Genomic DNA, 17,833 nt, shown 5'->3' with positions numbered 1-17,833 from the left:
ATCTGTGATGTTTACTTGAAGTACACTTACTGGTTTTCAGCCTTATGCACCGGTGTACTTGCATTGAATTTCCCACATCTGGTTTTATCCCAGATGTTAACAAATTAATATATTGTATGCACTGGAGTTTGAAAATAAATAAATTTTAAAGGCTATCCATCTCACACTATTTCTGTTCTGTTGTGACTAACATCTTGCTCTAGTACCCTGCAGCACACTGACTAGCTTGTGATGATATTTTCAACGCCATTCTTACTTTACACAGGGTAGAAAGTGCAGCTGCATTTGTGATACTTCTTTTCTTCATGGGAGTGGGGTTTCTGTAAAGGAAGGGATTGAGGTTTGGTGCAGATGTGAATTTAGCCAGGCCTACAATGCATAGTCTGTCAAATTAAAAGCTCGACCCAAGCTTTTTAAGGAACTATAACTTTCTCCACTACCCCGGGAGTTTAAAAAAGGAGCGTGATTGCTGTTTCAAGTGTCTTCAGACCAGACAAAGCATGTCTTCAATCTTCCCCTGACAGCCTAAGCCAAACAGTCCAACTCCACTCATCTGCACCTACTGCCAGCAGCTGCTCACGACCAACATGCTGCATCTGAGGACACCGGATGCTCTCTTGCAGGGGAAGGGTCTGTTACCTTCAGCAGAGCCTGGGCTCAGCTTCATGCAGCCGTGGTGGGGCCAGAGGCAACTCCAGAGTTTGTAAAGCATTTCTATCTTCCTCTGACCCTGCTGCTGATCGGAACCAACCCAATCCACGGAAGGATTTTCAACAGTTTGGGGGGCAGTTTAAATTCTGTTGAATAATGTGAGCCTCACAGCAGTGCAAAGCTGGGCACGAATTCTGAGGGCTATAAAGGACACTTGGTCAGACCTCTCCAGAAATAGATGTTCTTGGGCAAATGCTTCCTGGAAGAATCTGAACTTTTCCCTGCTGCAACATTTAGAAAGCTTGCATTACAAATAATGGCCAATAAGGGAACCTGGGTGCTAACGGCCTTCCTCCCTATAAAACGTCAGGCACAGTTCACCACCCAGCCTGCTTTGTGAATCAGGACCAAATATGTTGTTTATTTTATTTCACAATAAATATTTATACAGCACTACGCATGGGTATCTGCATTTTTCATTCCTGATTTTTCTGGGAAAAAAAAAGGAAAAAAATGCTCCCTGCTTCAATGTCATGGGAAAACATGTGGAAATGTAAACCTGCTGTAGGAAGCAGGCACAGTGGGAGCTGTAATGGGAAAAAGGCAGGCATGGTTTATCAGCAGAATATGAAACATATACTGAACATCCGGCTTCCCAAGTAAGTTGTTAACAGTGCTCAATACAAATGTTTCTCTTTAAAGAATCAGATGTTCCTCTTTTTTTTTTTTTCAATAGCTGCAGTATGGTAAAACTGGTGCCATAAAGTCATTGCAAGAGACAGCAAACAACTTTGTTATCATAATAGGCTTTTTTTTTTCTCCTTCTTTTTTAAACAATAGCTCTAGCAGGTGGCATGTGGCTGGGACCGGGTCTATCACCATCTCCAGGGTGCCAAGACGTCCCTCAAAGTTTCTGTGGGAGGAATTTGTTGGTGGGATTTGGATTGTAAAGGCACGTGAGCATCTGCTGCCTGCTCGGTCTCATTACCATTGACACAATTAGCTCCTGCAGCTCTCAGCCCAGCAGCCAGAGCCGGGGACTCAATTTTCCTGCCTCTCTGACAATGCTCATTACCATTCATCTGAACGTACGGGCTCCTCTGCCTCCAAGTCTGGGCCAAGGGTCTGTGAAAACAGATCACATAGAGAAACACTCAAGGAAGGAAGAGCAAATTGACATAATAGTTACTAACAGCCTAAAATCAACTGTCTTACATACAGCACTGCTGATAAACTTTCAGTGTTCATAGCAAAGGCGTTTTGGTTTCCCTGCTGCATAAGTCACTTTATTCCAAAAATAACATTCTTTGCTTTTCTATTTTTGTATGCTTTCTGTGTCTTATAAGCTTTTTCAGTGATTCAGAAGATACTACACGATATTACTATTGTTCTTCCATACTCTCAGCCACTTTCAAATTTGCGATTTTTTTTTTTTATTATTACATATAGAAAAAGTCCATTTCCCACCTTTAAGTTCATTTGGAAACAAGAGTAAAAATGAGACTTTTGCTCTTCAAGATATCAGGGAAAGCAGGAGTTAATTGACATCTTCCTCTGGCAGCCAGAGCCTAAACAAAATGTTAACACATATCTACAGATAAAGACTGCATTCCTTTAAGTGTCCCTGCTCATATAAAACTGCATCTATTTTTCATTTCCTTACAATAGATGCCGCATAATTCCTCCTTGCTGGCCTTATGTCCTTTTATTGCTTCAAAAAACCCCTTGCCCATAAATGGAAAATTAGAGAAGTGACACAGTTTTCGAATAAATCACTCAGCTAAAAGCAGAGAGGAGGGGAGGGAGAAACAGGCAAGGAATATAAACTGATCCATCTCCTGAATAAAACTCAAGGACCTCTGTCTTTGAACAAAGAAAAGAGAAGGGCTTCAAGGCCTGAGTGTGCAGTAATCTTACAGTTTTTGAATGTTGCATAGATAGCAATTTGTGACTTTACTGAAAAATATTGGATTTAAGCAGAAATAAATTTACCACAGCATGTCTTTCCTCAGATTCTGTCTTTATTAGATCTTTGTAACACCAGAGGAGGGAAAATACCGCATATAGCTGGGGATGAGGTGAGGGCATGACATTTACTTTCAGATGTTTTTAAAGCTCAAGGAAGTGTTTTTGTTTCCATAAATCATTAGTACAAGTTTATTTTCCTCAACCCTCTCACTGTCTTGTTAGGGAAAACATAAGCTGGGCATTGCCACCCCCCAGAGCTAAAAAGAAAGAAATTTTACTGTACATCCCAAAATGACAACTGTCACTATTTTAACCTCAGGTTCCAGGCACTGCTGTAGTTTTGCAGGCCAGGAGCATGGAGAAGATGAGAGACAAGGTCTACCTCTCTTGCTGATATCCAGAGTACATGCTTGTTTGCAGAACTGCCCCAGTTCTTGAGGCTTTGTCATGAAAATGTGAACACTGAAAGAACAGTCTGTTATGTTAAATTACAAATTATATTATAGGGTTTTAAGTAATTGTTTGCTTACTGTTGTCACGCACATGTAGTTTATTGAAAGTTGATGTAATCATTTTGGCAAATTTCCACTGGCAAGAATCAGGCGGGGTTAGCTTAAATCAGCTGCTGTGGGGGTTTGCATCAGGCAATTAATGGGTGAAAGGCTGGCACAGACACCCTTCAAAGTTAATTTGTGCAGAACCATTTTAGAAATAGTGCATTATGCCTCAACTGCATGAAATGTATTGTGTACGTATTAGTATTCATAAAATTCATTAGAACTCCATTAGTTCAAATGAAAGAGTTCTGTTCCTTTTGTATTATAACATTGAGCATTTTCCTGGTGATCAAAAAGATATAATATACGTAGGAAATACAAAAAAATGTGTTTTGGTTTTCTAGAGATGTTTAAATAAAGTTTTAATCCATCAGAAAGATTTTTGCTTCAATTAGATGTCAAATTAAATATGTAAGACTACTCCAAAATACCCTTAACTTAATGGAATGTATTCTCTCACCAGGCTACATAAACATGGTACACCCACTTTTTTTTCTTTTTCTTTTTTTCCTAATTCTGTGATCCAAAACATCTATGTCAGATCTTGGAACACTTTGGTATGATGCAATGAGTCAGCTGGCATTTCTTTTTCAGAAATTTACTAAAATAGAAAATACTAACACTGGACTGGAACTTAAAGCATGGTCCTGTAAATTCATACACTCATTTTCCAAATGCAACTGTGTAGGCTTTTTAATTAAATAAGTTGTGTTACACACACACATATATATAATGCATTTATGTATATGTACAACTTTTAGAGAAACAAGAAGTTCAAATTATTTACAATTGTTGTTCACTGGTGCCTTTTTTTAGGGCGTCTGTGCTATTAAGATGGCCTTTTGTTTTGCCCTTACACAGACTTCTATCACAAAATGAAGCTGTTAAATGAAAAGTAAATCAAGCACATACAGTATGACATATGGATAATTTCCATTAAAGAAATTCCACTGATAAATAAAACTTGATAAAAAGTAAAGGACAGAGTAAGGAGATTTGGTATATTGCTATAGTACAGAGTATTGCTATATAGAGAGTATATTGAGATTAAATGTTACACAAGTAAACCTCCAAAACAGTGCTTAGTATTATTATTGCTATGAATTGTTCTCCTAGCCATCCTGCATTGTTTAAACACTAATTTTATATGTAATTTCTATAACTTAGTTCAAACCTTTCTTCGAGTGCCTTGGTAAGAAATGGTTCAAGACCTAACAATAAAAATTCCTCACAATTTTTCACTTGAATTCTAAATCCCATAAAACCAAGTAATAAATGTACAAAGTACATACCAAGAAAAACATCAATGTTTTGACAAGGTTGATGTTTTTTGTTGTTAGCTTTGTTTTATAGTCACCTTAGAGAAAATGTGCACTATTTTTAAACCTGTTCAGCAATATGTAACCTGTCATACGTGCTATGAAAGTTAATAGCATACGTTTCCCTAGGCCTGCTGTAGTATGGCACTGAAACAGGGTACCTGCTTTTTCAACTGTGGAAAACTTTTTCTTAAATGCTTATATTAATTTTCACTAGGAATCACATCACATGGATTTAGGGATGCCAAAGAACCTTTTCCTTAGCTGACTTTAACATTAGCTTTTGTTTACAGCTAATGACAATAAATTCCATCGTCTTTGTTGATCTGAGCACAAGGAAGAGGCCTGTTGAGTTGGGTAACTGTGTGCACAGAAGAGTTAGTGGTTTAATTTCAGCCAAAGCGTATACCAATGAATCCAGACCAAGTTTAAAGGAGCCTCCTAGATCATGCAGAGGTCTCATATCTGAAGCCTATAATATTTTAAGAGTTTAGTTCTTGAAGTTATAGGTTATATATCTTTTTAACTAAGTTCTGTTCATATTCAATTTCTGATTTCCACCCAGGTTAAACATCCCTCAACTATGACAAGCAGCTAATTTGACAGTAATTCAACTTGGTTATGATCCATAACTAGTACTTCAAGCAGACTTTATTCTCATAGCTGCTCTTCAAGCTTCATTTCAGTACGTTAGGATCTGACAGGTCAGGATGGTTTGATTTGTTTGCGCTGTGCTGCACTTTCTTTGGCTGTCGTGGACAGAAAGGGATGTAGGAAGTACGGTGTTTGTGGGTTTAACCAACACCTGGATTGGACACATTAACTGACTTGATTGCATCTGTAAAGTCCACCTCCCAGAATATCTGCCACTGGGCCAAATTCTATTGCCACCAGTGAGTGCATGGGGACTAAAAGTCTCTCCTTTTAACAGGATGAAATTAATGAGATAAACTCTTCCTCAGTGTATGGCTCGTGATGTGGGCCACATTCATGTCTCGTTTGCTATAAATGAGCGTAACTGAAGGGAACTCTCTTTTTTATATATTGATTTATTTCCTTGAAATGCAAAATAAGAGTTTGCACTGTAGCATCAACAACCCAGCTGAAGGAATATATCTTTTTCAGAAATAAATAAATAAATAAATATATATATATATAAAGTGCTATCATCCATGTGGAAATGAGGCCAAAATGACTGACTTCTGTTCTCAACAGAGCTCTCATGAATCTTACAATTCACATATTTATGAAATGAGAAGGATACTTCATAGCCCTTTACCTTTGAAAATTACTAGTTTTGATCTTTGTTACTTCTCAAGTTACTAGGTGTAATTTATTGTGCCCCTAAATTGCTACAAAGAAGTAGTTAAACTGTTTTCCATAGGTCTTCCATAATGCATGAATCGTGAAATGAATTTATTGGAGCTGAGCACCCTGGAGATCATTAGGTTTACCATTATATGTATACACAAATGGGGAAGAGAGAGAAAGAAAAGAGGGAGAAAGAACATTTTTCTGACATCTCATCGTTAGCATTGGCATTTTACAGTGCAATCAACCTACTGCAAAATCTATGTGCAAAGTACAATAATTCTATCACTTATGGATTTTAATATACGTATTTTTTCCTAACATTGTAAAACCATGAAAGTCTAGAATATTTTAAAACAAATGGGTGCAATATGTATTTAAAATAAGAATCATAACTATCCCAGGAGAAAAAAAAAATAAACTGGAAGTCAGCCTTGAACTGAAGACCTATATATATTTTCATATGAATCCTATACATTTTCATATGAATCCTATACATTTTCTATACGAATCGTATAGAATCTTCATGACTCTGTTAATAGACAAGAGCTATTATGTATCTTTGTCCCATGCCTCCTAAGAAAAATTCTGTCAACGTTACTTTTTGTTGAAAACTGAAAAAATACTAATTTATGGTAGTTTTTAGTTCTCAGGCTCCCACCTGGTGTGCTTACCTTGCTAAGTAGCATATATATTTTCTAATCCTGGCTCTGTGTTATTATGCAAAATTGCTTTCACAGTATTTTGGACTGCCCAGCCAGTAAGCACCATCTCCCTACAAGCAATGAATCTTACTGATGATAGCAGCAAATTTGTAAGCAACTGTGATCACTGGGCATGCAAATAACATAAGCAGGTACATACCAGTTTTGCATGCTGTGCTGAAAACCAACTTTCCCTAACTGAAAGTGGATATATAAATTAGCTTCGCATATACATTTGAAGGGAAGGGGAAGAGGAAGAGAAAAAACATAGAGGGACAGGGGAGAGAAAGAAAAAGGGATGCGCATTGACATTTTCAGGACAGCACCATTATTATTCAAAGGTACACTGTAAAATCTCTATATTGTATAGCATAAAAATGATAAGAATGGGAATGAAGGAAACTTGTAAACAGAACAGTAGCAGACACCAATTTCTGACTGCAAAATCAAAGCAACAAAATCAAAGTCTTAAGTAAACAAAATATAATAATAATTGTAGTTGGCATGTTTTCAAGCCAGAATAACATGACATTGAAAAGGATCAAAAGAATCCACCATGGCTTGGAAATCTGACCAAAACCAGGACCTCAGAAGTGAAGAAGGAATCCTGGGAAAAGGAAGGGTCCTACCAGACCTGAACATCAGCATACAGGTGGTAAAGTGGAAAGAGAAATATCTGGGTAATAACAAATGATGACCCTTATGGGCCTTGTTGGGAGCAGAGGTTTAGGAAGACATACAAGAAAAGTGGAAACAATGAACAAGGTAAGGAAAGGAGAAATGTTACCATGCCCTTCCTGCTTCTTGGTCTCTTTGACTACATTTAATAAAAACCAGAAGATCAGCAAAAAGGGACCACGTGTAAAGAGAGCACAACAGAGGTTAATATGTTAGTAATTTTGTAGTTCTTTTTAAATCAGTTTGAACAGATTATACACACAACTGAAAGTATAAGAGGGTAGTCATGCAAGTGCTATCAGCTTCTATTATAGTAGGAGAATTTCATACGAGGCTCTCACGTGCAGTCATGTGAACAGGAACTTCTTAGAATACTAAAAAGTTTTTGTATAAACCCTGGGTAGAAAAACATGAGTATTTAAAGCCCTTTCTGTGCTTCTAAATCACTGAAAGTCTAAATATTAAAATATTGAAAGACCTAATATACCAACAAGAGAAATCAGTTGCCAGTATGCTCTACCAAGCAGCCTGGACATCTAAATTACTATGAAAAATACAGCCGTAACTGTAAGACCAAATATCTCTGTACAAACTTTGAGAAAGAAAAGTGAAACATTTTTCTTGATGTATCTACCAGGCTTCTTTTTATCATTTTAAAGATTCACAGTTATTAGTATATGAACTACCAATTGTGAGGGGATTTTATGATGCTCATCACAGAGCAGGCTTATTCATCGTCTTTCTGCTTCGTGAAGAAAAATAACTTCCATTACTTTAGCATTATGCAGTCTTTGGGCTCATTGTCTAGAACAATTAGGATTTAATCAATGTCATTTTTCCAGCGTGTCAGAAAAAAAAAGTCCTCCTGACTTCCAATGAATGTCTATCCTGAGTGTTAAAGGGAAAAAAAAATCAACTGCAAAAGAGGTTAAAAAAGCTGAAGAAACCAAATGTAGATTCCAGCTATGTGCCTATCCTTTTCTATTATATTATGAGAAAAAAAAATATAGATTTGAATTAAATTAGTGATTTTAATAAATGTAAGATACATATATTCAGGTAAGATATACACCCAAACCTGCCTGCTTCCATCTCTTTCTCACTGTATGTTGTGAATAACTTGTTTTTTGCAATGGTGCAGTTGTAGCGACTGTCAAACAAATCCAAACCTGCAGCCTTAAAATTATCTCCAATTCCAAATATTTTCTTTGACAAGGCCTTGCTTCTGAATGCTGTATACTACATAAGGCAAATATAGTGCACATATTTTACAACCGATAAAAATCAGACTTTACTCCCAAAACTGATGGTAGTCAATTCTTTCAGCAGTTGGTTTTTTTGTTTTGTTTTGTTTTTCTGCTTTACCAAGTTAATACTGAGGTGTCTGATACACTCAGTTATCATCCAACAATCAAAGTGAATTACCTTTAAGATACCCATTTCTGTAACTGATAAAATCTAGAAAGAAATAGGATTACATTCGTTTGCTTCGCTTCTGGTTTGTGTTGGTTAAACAGTCCCTAAGAAGAAATACTTCTCTCACAATTAATCAAACTTCTATTCCCACCCATACACTTTTAAGTATAAACTATTAGTAATTAAAGCCACTGACCATTCCCTTAGCCAATCTGTTTAGGTAATTTACTTCTGTGAATCACCATTCTTTACGTGGCTTATAGGGTTGTTATGGCATACAAATGCTAAGAGCAATTTCTGTGGCAGTGACAGAGAATACATACACAGTTAGATATAGATAACCACCTTGATATGGAAAATCCATATGAAAACTCCATATATCAGTCCTATCTTTGAGATTTCAGGGATTTTTTTTTCCTTTTACCATGGTTTTCACTGTATTTCATCTAGATACCTTACCCTCATTTGTTTTATCAGATGAGTTGCTTTTGCTGCTTCTCAACTGCTCATTGTGATGCTTTCCGAGATGGCTTAAAAGTTGTTTAGATATGTGTATATGTACACATATACCTTTTTAAAATAAATAAATCCTTGTCTGTTTCTTTACGTTCTTGCTGTAAACTTGTCTGGTCATGGACCAGCTTCCATCAAACCAGTTCCATTCAAAGTGGGTGCCACACTTATGATTTTCTCCCTTGCAATTGTGTTAGTGCAGAGAGAGTAGATCCTTTGGTAAAATGGGTAATTACTGTAGAGGGTTTTATCTAGTCTAAAATTTTGTTCTTGGTAACATATTTCATAGGAAGCCAAGAGAGAACGGAGCACTACAATGCTATTTTGTCTGCTGTCTTTATAACTACATGAGGGATTTGCTGTGTTCTAAATTCAGCGTACCTTTTTCAGGGCCAGTTGACAGGCAAATATAGTCCTCAGAGTATAAACAAGCAAACAACAACAAAAATGACTTGACAAAGGTACTGAGGAAGAATGTCATTTTTCATGACCCTGCACAGAGCAGGAAGGTTGTTCTGCTGATGCAGACTAGCTTGGGCTGGGAGCCAGGACATGTGGGGCTCATTAACTCCCAAACAAGTTAGGAAAGTTTGAAGCAGGAAAGAGGAAGATTCAAAGAGCAAAACATTTGGGAAGAGCCCAGAAGTCAAGAAAATGTCTTAAAACTTTTTGTTTTGTTGCTTATTACTGCAAGGAAAGGAAAGAAAACTCGGGAAGTTTACCTAGTCTAAATGTACTTTGTTAACAGCATGAAATTCTTCTTCAAAAGACTGAAGAATCAGCACCAGTTGGATGTGGAATCTATTAGCATTAATGAATTGTGGCAAATTTCCTGTACAAAGACCTGCCGAAGATATGAGATCTTTTTGTAGAATATCAAGATTTGTCTTACATTTATATAGGGAAGCATATGTATATAGGTACGTGTGCATATCCATATATGAGTATATACATATATGTAATGTATACATATGTAATAACAAGGTTTGCATTTTAGGTGGGAGACAGGTCTCAGGTCCTCATTGGAGGAAGGATGAGTAAAGTAATGAAATTAATATATTCATGGAAATATAGCTGTTTAAACATTTTGGTATGGAGTCCTGTTCTGATCACAAAATGTCAGAACCAACACATTAGCACAAAAAGGAGAATCAAACTTGATAATTAGCACTTTTTAAAATATATGTTATTAAACTACTCCGGAATCACTGCATTTATGAGGAGCAGAAAATCAGGGAATAAGCTTTAATTAGATTAAGTTTCAATCAGGATGGAACAAACGTCACAGTGTAGAAATATCCTCATAGCCAAACACCTCATAAGCTAGCTACAGCCAGTCAAGTACAAATGATCAGGAGAAATAAAGGACAATTATGCTTTAGTGGTAGTAGTCAGTTCCCATTTTCTCAGTCCATGTAAAATTTAAACCTGGCAATGGACAGGTGTTTTGTTATAAAGCTTATATTGAATAGTGAGATAAAAAGCCAAAAATTGACCCAATGCCTTCTTGGCCAGCCTGGGGTATGTCTTTGGAGTGATTCATTTGTGAAAACTCCCATTATTTAAATATCAGTTCAATAGCTCAATTATAATAATTGGTTCCATGTAAAGTTTAAACAGGAGGTTTCTTTCATTTTTAAAAGCTTTCCGTTTGAAAAATCATTTATTTATGTTCCAGATCAATAAAAAAATAATAATAAAACTGCATTATCATGATTCAAAACTAATTCCCACAATACAGCTGAATCTTGTTCATGCTGCCCAGGTACTCACAGCCTCACAGTTGTATTTCCATAGCCTGTTAAAACATCATCTTTTTGCTAGTTATGTTTTTGTAAAATCTAATAGAGTATGACCCAATTTCTCCACATACACTGGTGTATTTAACCTTGAGGAACATGTTGCTTGGAAAAAAAAAAACAACAAAAAAAAACATCCTACACACCTCCTTGACAAAAACAAGTAGTAAGACTGCATCTCCATCACTAGTATGGTCCAACCAAGAACCCACTCGGGTTCTGGTGGTGGCAAGGGGGCCAAACATCTCCCAGTATTGCAGATTTAAGTAGCTCATTTACACAGAAGTCACATACATTTACATACTTTCAAACTCAACTTTTCAACATCTTATTGATTTCTAAGAGAAGTATCTGACCTGAAAATCCACTTTGTTCCTATGTGGATGAGATGAATGGCAGATGAAAAAGCAATAATTTCCTTAGAGAAATGCACACAGCAAATGGAGAACTTCTTGTAAATTTTAAGACCTTTGTTTAACTTCCTAGGGAAGGAAAAAAAAAGGCAAATTTATGAGAAAATAAAATTAAAAAAAAAAAAAGATTTGAGCAAAAAGTAGGACTCAAAATATACTGCTGAAATGCTGGAAAACTGTTTGCATTTGAAGTTGTTATATCAAGATGGAACCTCTCCAATAACTCTGTTAGCAAGTATGATCTTAACTCTTTGTGTTAAATTGTGTTACAGACCAGCTCCTCGGTGAAACCTTGACAGATGAAAATCTATATTGAATTATTCTCGTTATTGTGGAAAATCAAAACAAATGCCAATAGTAGTAATAATAATAATATATATTAGTTGCTTAATTATATAAACAATGCAATCTTGAGTGACCTGAAAGTTTTGATTTTAACTATGAAAAATCTTACCACATTGGCTGAATGTAAATGTTCACGTACCTGCTATTTCTGAAACCTACATACTCTTCTGAACATAAGTTAATTGTTAGTTCTGCAATTTTGAAGATTTGCTAACAAAAACATAATCCATTGTTATTACCTTTTTCATATATAAGAACACAACATATGCATATATACATGTAATCAGTACTATACTAAAATTACTAAATAATAGTACCTTTCTAAATTATAAGACCAATGAAAGCCATTTCTTCCATTATGAAGTTATATTGTTTTATAAGCTTTTTCATTTTTTTTTAAGAAACTCCAATATTTAGTCATTGAAAAACACAGGTTTCTGTCATCTTTCTTTTCAAACATTTATGCATAAATTTTTCTCATAAATCTTATTTACTATTTCCTTAGAACACTTCTCAGAAATGGCATACAGTTTCCCAACAGTTACAAATGAAGGTGGCCTCCTTGGAAGATCAGATCCAAGGGCTATTATTGTATGTGGAAAGGCTAAGTTCATTCATGCAGTCAGATGGATATTTGTGACAAAAGCTATCCTGAATGTAACAATTTTGACTATGTCAGAAATTTCTGTATATGGCATATATGTATGCCTGTGTGTGTGTATATATATATACATATATATATGTATATATATATATACATATATATATACACACACACACTATACACACAGCAATTTTCACTTTTTGTATATTGAACTGTATCTCTCAGGGCCTGCTGGAGAAAGCAGACATTTTATATTCAGCTTGGATTCATCTTGTTGTAGATAGATTCAAACTGTGATGTCTTACAGGAAATTTTCCAAGGTTCTTGGTTCTTCACTGTTTATCAGAAGTAAAATAATTTTAGGCAAGAAGGTATGTCTTGCTCATGGGACTTGAAAGATTTTAAAAGTATGAAATTTCCTTTTGCATTCTGGAAACAGTGGAAGAGCTAGGGAAAAGAAAAAGAAAAAAGCAGGTTTTAGTGGTAGAAAAGTGTCAAAGTGTCTGAGGCTGTGGAGGACATCCTTATGCTGTCCAGGTATAGCTAGGTAGAAAGCAAACATTGTCCTCAGTCTGTATATTTAGGACATGAATACACAGCTTACTGCTATGAAATAGCATCACTGTAATTTATTTCATTAAATAAAATAATGAAAAAGGAATATAAATTCCCCTTTGTAAATAACCTTATCTCAGCCTAGAAAAACAGTATTAGATTTATTTAAACATGTACATTTTGTTAAGGAAAAAATCTTTGAAGCAGTTTAAGACACTTAAGCATCACTAAGAAATCATCTAACTTTTCCTGAAAAATAAAATACAACCTCCAAAGCAGTGATAGCTCTTTGTGTTGCTGAACCGGTAGGCTTAGTTAGATTCATGAGCAAGGATTTTAGCTCACCAGTTGCTGTGCCCTTTGTAACAACGGGCATGAAGTGGCAGGGTTTAGGGTCCTCCAACTTGGCCCCCAGGCTAGCAGAGCAGTTGTCCAGCTGCAGTCAGAGACGGCAAAAGGACAAATGGAAAAAGGAAGGAAGAAAATGACAGAGTGGGCAGGAGAACCTTTCAAAGTGCATGCAGCTCTCATGCGTGTATTTGACTTATCTCAGCGGAGTGTGCACTGTAGGAAAAAAAACATGTCACTGCTCTAAAACTGTCTTTTCTAATTCAGTGCATCCATGTATTGTTTTAAATCAGTTTCCCAGCCACTGAAAGATACAGAGACAAGAGAACAACTTTGACTGTTAGCTATCAACTCAGATAATGAAACTTTCTTTCAGCATTAAGCTGCCAGTGTATGGGAAATAAAAAAATAAAAATAAAAAAAAAGACTAAAAATATAAATTAAAGCCTTCATGTTTTCCCTGGGAAACAGTTCCTTCGACATGCTCATAGAAATTAGACATTTACATCCACCTCAGTTCTGGTTTTAAGGGATTTTTAAAAGCATCTAGAATTCTGCATTACAAATTGCAGCCCCTTATGTTTCTATATTCTTAAAACCTAATTATAAGGTTGCTGACAGGCAAAGCCATTGGACAGTCAAGCATCCAAGCCGCCTTGCTTGAGTACTTCATAGATGAATTTATTTGAATTTTGTTAGAGGTTTACAAAGAAGCCTATTGAACGTTCTATATACCTTACACTCAAGTATCCTATTTCACAACAAACTCCTTTGCAATGTATGCACACATTTTGGCAGGCACACTGACAATTTTACTATAAACCTATGTTATGATGAAAGAAATAAAAAGATAATAATACTATAATCATATTATTGGAATGTGGTACTTATCCCAAAGTCAAACATATAAACCAAGGAAATGAATGAGTTTTTACTGACATGCTTCCTTCTTACATACACCTGGCCATAGTAGACAGTCTGCTGTAAACGCCTTGTCTTTCAGGATGAAGAGTTATTAGCATTGGGAGTATATATGATCCACGAACCTCACTTTGTCACAATAAACAAAATGCTACTATACACAGGCATTGCAGGAAAGCAACAGGTACTGTCTTCATATTAGCATCTTTGCATTTGACTGCAAAGATATATTTTGCCGCATAGACTGTCTTGGGGCAGACAGCTTATTTTTATAACTTTGGTTTACCAGTTTCCTTCATAAAGAATGAAACCTTTCTCTAAATGATAATCTTTTGACCTCTAACAGGCTAGTGATTTACAGAGCCACAAAGACAACATGCTGTGTTTAAAAAGCTTTAAGGCGCCATTTAAAGCTTTTACGGTGTAACAGTGCTTCTAATAATACACTTGCTGCTCCAAGTTCAGACAGTTTACTGAATAAAGAAATACTTTTTATATGTTTTAAAATGAAGAATTTACTCATGTTATAAATATATTTTACTGCAACCTGTGAAAACAGCCTGCAAAATATACCTATGCTTTTGTAATACCTGGTAGCAAAACAATGAGCAATGAGGGCAGAGTGGGAAGAGAGAGAGGCTGGATGAGAAACCCCTAGATGTCTGATGGGAGATAAAATGACATCTTTGATGTAGAAGCACTCTAACAACGTAAACTAGAAGGATGATGTACATAACCATTCTAGTGTAATGGACATGATTTTCATTTGGACAGATAAGATGTTATTTAGATTCTGTCATGAAATATAAGTCTTCATTTTCTTTATATATTCAAGTAACTAGATTTTCCACTCAGCAAAGCAGCACAGTTAAGTAAGTTAAGTAAGTTAAAGACAGCATCAGATGCTCAAAGTTTAAATATCCTCTCTCTTGTAGGTCTGTGTTATACTCTACTTAGACAGCTGGTTGTAGCAAATTTATTTCTAGGTAACTTGAATGCATAACTCGTTTTTCTTGTGATAAAAGCTGGCCTCTGCTCCCATTTATTTGCCTTTTGTGTTGGAATGGGGAGGAGGAAGCAGGACTTTATTCTGATGAATCTCTTTATGCTAGCGGCCAGAGCGAGCATGTTTTTTTCTTGTGTAAGGGAAGATGGTTAAGATTGGAACAGCATAAAAACTAGGGAGGATAATTTATTTCACGAGAATGTCAAGCTATCTTTTCTATATGGTTAAGAGCCTCATCCAAAGATTCATAAAGTCAGGGGAGGTCTTGTCTGGCTTAAATGTTATTCAGATCAGTCTAACAGAGAGGCTATCGGAGCATTTGTCACTAGGTAATAATGGATTTCTTTCACCTGCCGTTTTTCCTTTCCAATGGAAGATGCTATTTAGATTCTGCCAGGAAATGCAAGGTTTCACTTTTTCAGATATTAAAGTACCTAGATTTTCTGCACATTGCATTACTTGTAAATAACAGTCCTGGACATTTCCAGGACATGTTTTCTCCTCCGGCTGTCAAAATATTTAATGCTCTGAATGTTCACAATTAGACATTTCAGTGGCAAGTGGTATATTTTGTTTATGCGGTTTTTAGAAGTGATACCTTGGTCCCACTGGGTCATGTAATAGCGGATTTCTGTGAGTTTCTGGGACAAACTGTGGTTGTATTCAGGGCACTCAAAGCCCTAAGTGCTGTGATTTTCAAGTGTAGTGAGGAGCTCTGGCTACAAGCTCACTTTCCTCTGTTGGACATGTGGATGGAATTATCATGTTCAAGATCCAGCTGTGTCTTTTGGGAACAGGATGTGAATGGATGGAGGAAAGGAGTAATTTCTTGCCAGCTATAAGAAACAGTGGGTGCAATCAAGGGAATTTGCACAGCTCATAACAAGAGCAGGAATGGAAAAGGGAAGAGCCTTCAATGAGCTGTGGGGCACCTCCAGAATGCGTACTGTGGAAGAAAACTATCTTGGGGTGAGGGGAGCAGGAAAAGCAAGCAGTGATGCCCAGATCATAGCTGTCTGGGTGTTTCAGATGACCAGCAGAAAGGTGTTCTAGCATCAGTGTTCAAGACCAGTGAAGAGAGAGGAGCAGAAGCTGGGAGGAAAGCTGCAGGGGGGGATCAATTAGCAGCCAGCACAGGCTGGTATAGCAAAAGACAAGGAGAGAAATCCCTGGGAGCAGCAGGAGAGCAGAGCCAGCCGCCCGGCAGGCCAAGAGGAGAAAGGACCTGATAAGAAGCTCCAGCTTCTTCCTTTGCTTTCTTGATGAGTTGAGCTCAAAGCAGCAGCACGCTTCTGCAGATGCTTAACAACATAAAAGCATACTGAAGTCAGCAGACAGAAAACCAGCCTAACAATATGGTATAATTTCTGTGTTCCTGCTAGAGCTGGCCAGAACATTTTTAACTACTCATAGTTTTAGCAAAATATGCTGTTTCAACCAAATTAAGACAGTTACTGGAACCTGCTTCTCTCAACAAAACTCTAAATGAAAACTTCTCTAAAGACTAGTCATCTAGTGAACATTGGCTGCAGAAAGAATATCTGCTTCTATACTGCCCCATTTCTCATAACATTTGAAAGAATTTGTTTTTATTTCACTTGCTTACCAAATGTAAGTAAATCTCCACTCTAAAAATAAAAAATAAAGAAATCACAAGTAGGAATTGCTATCAGAAGACGAAAAAAATCTAGTTCCCAGATCATAAAAACTAACTTTCAGAATCCTCTTTTATTCTAAACTGTTCTCTTTATCCCACTGCCAGGAAAGGGCTGTCTGCATAAATTAGCGCTGCATAAGCATCAGACAATGAGTGGGCAAATTTGTCATAGAAGGGAGCAGGCAAAACATGGTCATTCTCCTCTCCACAGGTAAAACCCTGCAAAACAGTAATGCATAAACTTGAAGAAAACTTTAAAGAATGGATTATGCTTGTGGAAGAGCTTTCATAATTTGTTCTCATATTGATTTATCAATCTGTAATATTCATTTGGCTATCACTAACCTCACTGCCCTGCATAGACAGTCATATTTTAGTAGTACTTTTTCATTTGAGACTTATTTGACAAACCCGAGAAACAATTAACCACTCTGAGAGGGAAAAGAGAGCAAAACTGCATCCCTTGCTCTTTCATCTGCTTTGTAGCAGCTTTACTTCTATGCATAATTTTCTTCCTTTTATTTCCATCGTTTTACTGCTATGCCTGCTATCCCTTATTGCTCTGATGATTTCCTAATTATATTCAATCAGGAAGCGTATTCTTAATATGATCAGTATAACAGGGAATGTTAGGTCTGTTTTTGTAATCTTCAAATACTACAATCTTTATCCATAACACAGAGGCATAGATCACAGGAGGATGCATTTATAAACAGCTGAGAGGGATTTTTGGTTAAACTTGAGATGAAGTTGTATAAAATCAGTAGGATTTCCTTTTTAAATGCTTCATAAAAACTGTGTTTTAATTGGGTTCCTTGGCAGAGGTGAATTAAATAAATTTACTGCACAGTGATTTCTCACTAAACCATAGAGAATTGGTAGAAATTTCAGAAATGCCTTAGAAGCCTACGAAATTCCTCAAGGCAAAATTTTTGAAAGGTGTTTAAATGTCCAACAATCTGAATGATCCCTGCAGAAAATTTTTAAAGTACACTGAAATCAATGAGTTAGGTACCTAGACACAGGTGAAACACCAGTCCAGTTGAATATTAAAAACTTAATACCTTT

General features: G+C 36.3%; 1 protein-coding gene across 2 annotated transcripts in view; it reads right to left on the bottom strand.

Annotated features, from left to right (window-relative positions):
- Positions 1-17,833, bottom strand: part of LOC308194506 (uncharacterized protein) — a 75,974-nt gene that overhangs the window by 3,889 nt on the left and 54,252 nt on the right. For both annotated transcript variants that reach the window (XM_080590533.1, XM_080590534.1), the window contains 2 exons: positions 11,273-11,398; positions 1,640-1,776 (listed from right to left, as the gene is read on the bottom strand). In XM_080590533.1, coding sequence (XP_080446659.1) covers positions 1,640-1,776; positions 11,273-11,398 — 263 coding nt within the window. The remainder of the gene's footprint in view (positions 1-1,639; positions 1,777-11,272; positions 11,399-17,833) is intronic.

This window comes from Anser brachyrhynchus, assembly GCF_964034855.1.
Source record: "Anser brachyrhynchus genome assembly, chromosome: 4".
Lineage (NCBI taxonomy): Eukaryota > Metazoa > Chordata > Aves > Anseriformes > Anatidae > Anser > Anser brachyrhynchus.
Note: the sequence above shows the minus strand (reverse complement) of the source record. Positions and strands in the feature narration are given on the sequence as shown.